Source organism: Triplophysa dalaica, chromosome 11, assembly GCF_015846415.1.
Source record: "Triplophysa dalaica isolate WHDGS20190420 chromosome 11, ASM1584641v1, whole genome shotgun sequence".
Classification (NCBI taxonomy): domain Eukaryota; kingdom Metazoa; phylum Chordata; class Actinopteri; order Cypriniformes; family Nemacheilidae; genus Triplophysa; species Triplophysa dalaica.
Window position 1 is genome coordinate 13,930,111 of NC_079552.1, and position 8,916 is coordinate 13,939,026.

At 39.1% G+C, this 8,916-nt stretch overlaps 2 protein-coding genes across 2 annotated transcripts; one reads left to right on the plus strand and one right to left on the minus strand.

The window, feature by feature from the left end:
• The first annotated feature begins 1,897 nt into the window (after positions 1-1,897).
• desi2 (desumoylating isopeptidase 2) lies at positions 1,898-7,549 on the plus strand. The gene is made up of 5 exons (XM_056761540.1): positions 1,898-2,415; positions 5,908-5,980; positions 6,229-6,322; positions 6,410-6,551; positions 6,637-7,549. The coding sequence occupies exons 1-5, from the start codon at positions 2,377-2,379 to the stop codon at positions 6,877-6,879; spliced, it is 591 nt and encodes a 196-aa protein (XP_056617518.1). The 5' UTR covers positions 1,898-2,376; the 3' UTR covers positions 6,880-7,549.
• Positions 7,550-7,967: 418 nt separating this feature from the next.
• si:ch211-132e22.4 (lysophosphatidic acid receptor 6) lies at positions 7,968-8,816 on the minus strand. The gene has a single exon (XM_056761200.1). It carries the CDS (start codon positions 8,814-8,816, stop codon positions 7,968-7,970), a length of 849 nt encoding a protein of 282 aa, XP_056617178.1.
• Between the last annotated feature and the right edge of the window lie 100 nt (positions 8,817-8,916).

Sequence of the window (8,916 nt, forward strand, 5' to 3'; positions counted from 1 at the left end):
CCTGCAGTCGAAAACAAGGTGATGATCATTTATTTCAGACTTTCTGAAGCACGTCGTGATAAGCATGAATATCATTTGTTTTCACATATAAGGTCTTTGTCTTCCCATGGATGGTCTGTTATGTCTTGTCAATTTGTATTTTATAGGGCAATCCCCAGAGACACCATATGGCAACAGCATCACTATGCTTGCTTGACGGGATGTCAATTGTCTCAAATCTGGGAGACATGCTCTCATTACCAAGCTTTAGTCCTGTCTGACAAAGGCATCACTCAAGATGATGTAAAGGTAGTGGACTCTGGAGAATTGCTTGTGCCAGCTGAGGGTTATTACACAATTTCTGAAGCTGTCTTGTTGGAGAATGGCTTAATTTTCCGCACAGGATATGTAAAAGACTGAATAGCTAACAGCAAGGAAATGCAGTGTAAGTCGCTTTGAATAAAAGTATCTGCCAAATGCATAAATGTAATATAATGCCAATTAGCTATATATTGCGATGACCTGAACATCAGAAGTCGAATGAACTATATGGCAAGTAATAGGATAATAGGATAATAGGTTGGTTCCTGTATATTTCTAGAGAGACTTTGAAGATAGGAGCATTAAGGTGAAGCTACACAGGAAGAACAGAAACCATCTGCTGCAGATAACAGTGAGGATCCATTTTGAGAGTGCAGTGAACTGTGTATTTTGGCAATAAGTTGCTTGCAATGTGAACTCATGTCAGTGCTTAGTATTTAGATTAGATTTAAACATGCTGTTATTGAATCAGAGTGCATTTTCCGAGATCTTTTTTCCTTTTCTTCTAAAAACAGAGTGCTAGATAAGTTTTTCTTCAAGCAAAACATGTGAGTGAACTGGTGATAGTCATAAGTTCACAGGTCTCACAGCAGAGAGTTGGCTGTGTGATAAATAAAAAAACAGCATGGCGCCAAGACATCGATAGCCTATGTGAGTTTGACACAAGTAAAATGACAAATCTAAGAGTAAAAAGCTAAAAACAGCCAAATATGTGCTGTTAAAATCTTTTAAAAGGCTATACAATCTATGGAAAAGTGTATTTGCTATGGAGAAATAAAGTATATAATGTACTTAAGAGTTTTTTTTAAAGAGAAATTTATGAACAGCGTTGGTGGCAACTTTACAGAGTGTTTTGAAGTTTTTTCAGAGATTTGTACTCCTGGACAAACCGTGTGGCTCTCAGATGTGATTTAAATGACTCTCTTTTTGTGATAGTTGTGTTGCATTTTCCGTCCAAATATTTCCAAGCCATGACAAGCACTTACCCACGTTTTGTTTCTTACCTCCATCACATGACTGAGAATTTAAATTTTTAATAAAAATTTTAAATATTTCCATTTTGTTTATGAAACATTTTTCATGCACAACCAACGTATTTTCTTTTTCGACAAATGTAAATGTATCCACTATGTGTATATATGCTCTTTTTTGTGTAAAAGGAATAGCTTACCAAAAATGAAAATAATTTTATGATTTACTCAAACTTATGTCTGATATTACAAACCGGTTTGGTCTTTCTTCTGCAAAACACAAAAGGTATCCAAACAACACCGTCCCCATTGACTGCCATTGTACAGACACAAAACCGAGACATTTCTCAAAACATCTAGAGGTTTGAGTATGAATAAATGATAACATTTTCTATATGTTGATCTATCTCTTTACGATATTAATGTTTTTTTTATATAAGTTTGTATTTTTGTAAAAGTTTTAAATCTCTAAATGAATAAATGTTACTTTTCCCTTCACACAAAGCATACATGCACACATAAATACTGATCTGACAATAAAGTTTAGATGTGTAGAGAAGGGAAGCTGTTTTTGTTCTCTGAAGCATTGGAGTGGCAGTGATATGCTGCTGTGAGGTTGGGCATCATCAGGCACGCGCACACAGTTCACCCGCACTAGTATCGTCAGATAGACACACAAAACGGGGTCAGGCAGCTCTCATCTCGGGTGCTAAAACGGTTTCCTTTCATCTGACACGTCTGCTTTCATTTCCGTTTAAGCGAAATTTCACTTCGTCCTCTGAATGGCCGAATCCTCACGCTCGCTCTTTATTTATCCTCGTGTACCGTTTTGTTTCCACTGGTCATGAAGCTAAACGGCAGCTAGCTTAGCAGCATCGCTACTCCCCCTTGCTGGAGGAAAAGTGGCCTGACAAATTCATCCATGAAGAAACGCTTCAGGAGCAGCTCTTAGATGTCTCTAAACCGTTACAAACCAGCCAAGTTTAAGGAGACACATCGAGGGTGCTTTCGGGGGAAAGACGAGCACGGGTGCTGAGGTAACGTTACACGAGAGGGGAAAAGCAGGAGGGCAGCTGAACTGAAAGAGAACACAGACATCCGTGTGATGGCAAACGAGCCGGTTATTCTGAACGTCTATGATATGGTATGTGACTTTAAATAGTAACTCTCAAATGTACATCACTCGTTTGTGTGACGGGTGTGCTGTTAGTTTGAACATTCATTGACCGAGTCTCAAAATCTTTCGAGCGCCCTTCTAGGGTTGTCACGGTACCATAAACACGTCTTACGTTACTATACCAGCTGAAGTATCTCGATACCACGTAGTATCGCGATGCTGTGCCATGTTCATAATTCAAATCTATTAAAAAAACATAGATTTCGATGAAACATTTTGTATTTACTATTGTAAACTATATTCTACTTTGTACTAGAAGTTGTTGTGTTAAATGTAGTAATTTGATAAATTGCAGCAAATACTGTAGTATACCTAAATATGTACTATGGTAAGACTCCAAAACACTGGTGTCTATGAGTTGTAGTAGTTTACTGTAGTAAATTCTAAAGTACACAAGATCATTTTTCACGTGGGAACTCATTCAAATGTGGGACAAATTTCGTTGAGACAGTTGTCTTCATAAAGGGAAATTATAAGATTCATCTAAATTTTAAGATAAATGAATAATAATGCGCATATGCAACATTAACTACGATGCTACAGTTTCAAAATATTGAGACATTGTGGGTTTTTTGAAGCTTAAGCATCGCGATGCTACCGTAGCACTGGTACACCGTACAGCCCTACCTAGGTAGCATTGTGCCCGTCATAGAGGCGTATTGGGCTTTTAATCAATCGACTTGGCTTTGATACTTTTCAAAGTTGTCAGCAGGGGTGCCGCCAGAAATTCTGGGCCCTATGGAAACCAAAATTTCTGGGCCCCCTACAAATAGGAAAATAAAAAGGGGGTCTGCTCTTCTGGGCCCTAAATCAGCCTGGGCCCTTAGAATCGCCCTAACCTTCCACCCCTTTACGGCACCCATGGTTGTCAGTGTTGAAAAGTAAAACCGAAAAAGTGCAGAACAAATAGTTAGGAGATTTGTATTTTTTTGCAGCTTATTATGCAGTTCCAGTCTTTATTTTTTGCTGAAGTTTTACTCATCAAGTCCCCAAAGCGTATATTGTGCCTTTTGTATACTTATTTACATCAGCTGCCTGTAAGCTGCGACCCAGTTCATTCAACTGTCAGACTGCACCTGTAGGATCTTGGCTTAAACAGCCGTTTTGAATTGGTGAGAGTAGGTAAGATGCGAAAGTCGAGACTTAAGTCAAGTTCACAGTACACAACTTTTTGCCAAGTTCACACTTCATAAGATTTGCAAGTCGTCGAGCTAGCCATTTTCACATAAATAGTTTCCCGCGTCGCATGTTTTTTCGTGTCATTTTCCGTTCCACTTCTCGCTTTTTTCGTGAAAACATGGTTTGGGACGGGATTGAGTCGCTGGGTGACAGAATTGTTCACAGGCTGTTGTGTCACCGCCTGCTGCAGATCATTTACGTAGTGTGAACACATTAACAGACTCCAGATTTCACACGGAGCAAGTCATGTAGTCTGAACAGCTCAGCGATCGGCCGACGTTTAGAGTTGTGTAATGTGAATTTGGCTAAGATCCGAAAGTCGAGACTTAAAGTGATAGTTTATCTCAAAAGAAAAAAAATATGTTAACATTTATGCATCCTCATGTCTAATTTAACTTGTATGACTTCTTTGTTAATGTGGTATTTTAATAAATGTCTTGTTGTGGTGTGTTGCGGTGTTGTGTCCATACAATGGAAGGAAACCGATGTTTTCAAAATATCATTGTTTTTATTCTAATTTTCATTTTTGTCACAAAGTATCTCTTTAAACTCAGTCCAGCATTCTTTATATACCTTAACCACAAAAATAGTCCCTGAGCTGCTTGGTGTAAGACAGTCGCTATGCACAAAAACCATAATACTGCAGTGCACATATTTATTTTAAACCAAATGTGCATAGTTAAATTTGTTTTCACAGTGGTGTGGTTATAGCACTCTGTGGGCTGATGGATGACCGTGAGTGGGGGGAAGTTTATAGCAACTGGAAAAATGTACTGTGTTCCTTCTCAGTGTCATTGATGACCAAGTAACCCGAAGAGTCCATCCTTAAAGATTTAGTCCCTCTCATGTGTCTCATTGACACTTTGAAACAGGGTCGTGAAAATGTATACTTTCCTTAGGCCTCGTCGGGCTATTTTCAGTTTCGGTCCTCTTAATAGTTGAAAGTAGATACTTGAGCTGCTCTGGGTTTTTTAAGATGACAAATGATCTTAGTTTTAGATAAGAATTGCATTTCAAGTTAACTGCATCATTAATACAGTAAACCGCATGGGTTTTAGATAAACAGCTGCTGTATTGTATCCGAAACAGGAAATCATCGTAATCCATCATAATCTTGTTTATTTATTAAATCATTTTTACTGTAAAAGCCTAATTTATTGTGAAACATGTAAAGTGTATTTAGACATTGGTGTCCTGAACTCGTCCTTTATTCTTCTTATCCCAATGATAGGGCCTCTTCCAGCAATTCCAATAAGAAAATATCATATATATATTTATTATCAGATCTCCCCCTCAATTCATGTTCTTGTAGATTTTATTTTCTAATCACAGCTCTGTTGGCATGAGAAAATCTCAAGTTGCTGAGGTGTTAAAGCAGTAAGAGAGTAATCCCCAGTCCTGCGATGAAGGGTATGTTTAATAAGCTTTGAAGCAATTGAGGACAAAGAGATAAGTATCTCTAATGTAACAGCGTATGACAGTACAATGAGTGCAGTTCATTTTGTGTAATATGCTTAGTGACAGAAAACATTAGTTTACCTCTAGAATCCAGCTGACACACTGATATTATAGTTTTTGGTGACGTTATCGAGTCAAGACAGACGTCAGACTTCCTGTAAGAGTCTGAAGAACATTACATAATTGGGTGTGAGCACAGGTTTTTCAACCATTGGGTCACAATATCTGAGCACATCCCAAATTATTATTTTGAATGTAACAGTTACATCTGAATCTACGTATTGGAACATTTGCTCAAACACTTCATGCATTTCAAGTGTATGCATGTCCATAATTTAGATTGATAAAGATGCAGTCATTTGCATTAAAAAACACACAGTAGTGTCCACTTAATCAACATTGTTAACAACTAACTGGCTTATAAATGTCCACTTCAAAGATATGCGTTGCTTTATCTATTTGCATCTTCACATGTGAACAAAAGTCGTTTTTTAAAGAGCACATCTTAATTTGTTTCTAATGGTTGTGATGATTCATGTAATCCCGTTCAAATTCAGAGCATTTTGTTGTTTTGGCATCATGCTCTTATGAGAAATAAACCACACAGAATCTACACTCGTTCCGAATTTACATCAGAAAACAGATCAGTCTGTTTGTTATGACTGTACTTCTACGTAACTTCAATTTCAGTCCCATGAATAAGCATGGGATCGGTCACAAGACTGTTTCACTACTGTTTTAATTTGTGAACAGCAACACAGTTGTCCTTGAAACTATCCTTTCACTGCATGACACTCAAACTTCTGTTTTGTTTCCTGCTAGTACTGGATCAATGAGTTCACCACTTCTCTGGGAATCGGAGTCTTTCACTCAGGAATTGAGATCTATGGCAGAGGTAAGTCTTGTGCTGCGAGTCAGACACAGAAAGGAGTCACGAAAACATTACATAGAAATCCTTAACTTGCAAGACTGAAGCACAGAAAGATCAGTTGGCTAACATATTACGGTCATTGACTTGTTTATGCAACAAGAAAAGACTTCCTACAGGTTATATTTATTGCATTTTGTACTGTGTTTTATACTATTTCCAGTCTATACTTTACACCGGTTGCCGTGTCAATTGTTATTTCAATTTCATTACAGAGTTTGCCTATGGAGGACATCCTTATCCTTTTTCAGGTATATTTGAGATAACACCTGGTGATGCAACTGAACTCGGAGAGACATTCAAATTCAAGTGAGTCTTATCATAGGGAAAAGATATGACGGTACAGACATGACTCAGTAACAACTCGCAACTCTTACACTGCACCTGCCTTGTCAGAGAGGCCATTGTTTTAGGGAGTACAGACTTCACAGAAGAGGATGTGGAGAGAATTGTTGAGGAAATGGGAAAGGAGTATAAGGGTAACGCCTACCACCTCATGCACAAGAATTGCAATCACTTCTCCTCAGCACTATCGGAGGTAAGGTCAAGTTAAAGAAGCATGTTGGGCATCCCCACTGGTTTGAAAAAAATACCAAATCTCACATTTTCTCTGTCTGTGTCAGATTCTCTGTGGCCGCGAGACCCCACGCTGGGTGAACAGGCTGGCCTACTTTAGCTCTTGCGTGCCCTTCCTGCAGAGCTGTCTACCAAAGGAGTGGTTGACCCCGGCAGCCCTGCAGTCCAGTGTTAGTCAAGAGCTCCAGGGCGAGCTGGAAGAGGCAGAGGATGCTGCAGCCTCTGCCTCAACGCCTTCGAGCGCCGTGGCACCCGCTCCCAGACCAACCCGACACCAACCACGGCGATGAACCCCGATGCCTTGACATTTCTGTTTAGAGTTGGACCACAGCATCTGCTGCCAATAGAAACCAATTCTCCCTTTCCTGAGAGACTAGCATTTCACCAGCGGAATAGCGGATCTTTATGAGCCTGAAAACTATCAACACTTGTTTACTGTTAAACATGACATGGGTTCATCTATGTTTTGGATTTTTTGGCCTTTGTTTTAAAAACTCAGGACTTGAAAACATTCTGAACAATGTTCTTTTGATTCACCAATTTTTTGTATTTTAACTTCTTGTTTTACGCTGGACCTGCTCGCTAGCCTCCCCCCTACAGAGAGCGTCAGTGAATATGAGATGTTTTTATCGATGACGTTTGTTTACAGATTTCTTGTGTTCCGATCCATGTGTGAATGTGTTGCGTGTGCTGATTACAAAAGCCAAATCTCCATACTTTTGTAATGACACACATCCCACACTTTAGTGGCCGTGCCTGAATATTTTTACCGTTACGTACGGAGAGCTCTGCACTCTTTCTCTACAGTTCTCTGCCTGTTTTGGTCTGCTTTGAGCTGCAGACGCCAAATCCTACAAACCTTCCTCAGATGTTTTACACCTTTTTAGTTTTTAGAGGTCTTTTATGTATTTCAAATGACATTTGTATTCCATTTTATGATTATTAAAAGTAATTATACAAGTTTTTGTGCTGTAAAGAAACATCTATCCGGAAAATTGAATGAAGGCATTTGTGTGTTATTTTTATCGACATTAGAGCTGAGGAGTATATCACACATCTCTTTTATATGACAGATATTTGCATTAGGTCCAAAAGTCTACCATTTTAAATCGAGCAATAAATCCGCGGTTGGAATAAAAATCAACGGTGTGTCCAACATCATTTAGGTTTACAATATAACAAAGTAAAAACAAATAAGTTTGAATTGTTTGCTTGGTGACCTCATGAATTGTTTTGGGGTAAATTAAAAGTTTAATTGGTCAATTGTACAAATAAACGCTAACTTACGATGAAAAATACAAACAACAACGTAGAATATGAATTTACACACAATTATTACCTAAAGTGAGAACAATTTATAACGTCTTCATCACAACTTTCAGAGTCGAGTTAAGGAACCAGACACAGTTTCCACCGTCTCTGTGTCCACAGCATCTGTGTCCTCCTGCACGTTTCTTCGCGAACAGCAGGGGAACGCCCTTAAAATGTCCCTCACTCCATTTGTGAGAAAGAACGAGAGAAACGGATCCACAAGTGGTCCAAGATACAAGAGAAGATCAGCGATAAGTCCCAGGTAGTATACGTAAGAGCTTAAAGACAACGTCTTCAGCAATATATTCAGCACAAAGGGCAAGTAAATGATACTGTAGTTGCTCAAGATGACAGCCTGCATAGCCAAAATCTTTTTCCTGTTACTCACAGCCACTGGTTGTTTCGTACACCATAAAGCTCTGAATGAATCCAAACAGAAAAACACCTGGAGTGGAAGTGGGAGAAGAAGTGCTATGGAGAACAGGAGAAAATATTTTTGGTAGGCTAGGAAGAGTATGGCAAACGGAGCCGCCCAAACAGCCAACGAAATCATGCTCGACTGCTTAAGCTTCATGCAGCAAGCATTATATTGAGGACAGGTCACCAGCAGATACCGCTCCTGAGCGATGCAAACCATGAACACAATGTTGGAAATTATACCGAAGTAAAATATCAGAGATGATATGTCTGTATTCATCGTAACTGCGTGCTCAGATTCATTCGTTGATTCTTTTGGCCGTCCAAAGATGTTGAGGATGTCGGATGCAAGAAGACTGATGAGGTAGACAGGACCAGCTTTCCCAGTCTTTGCCTGCATGCTCATGAGGTAAATTGAAAACCCAATGGCAGGAAGCCCGATAGCAAAAGAGATCCATCGGATGATCTGTGAGATGTTGCCTACATTGACAGGTGCCATTGTTGAGAGCTGTGTTATTATCAGCCAATATTTTGGGGGTATCCGTAAGGTCCAAAATCATATTGCCTAACAAGATTTCCAAAAGGCAACTGATATATCC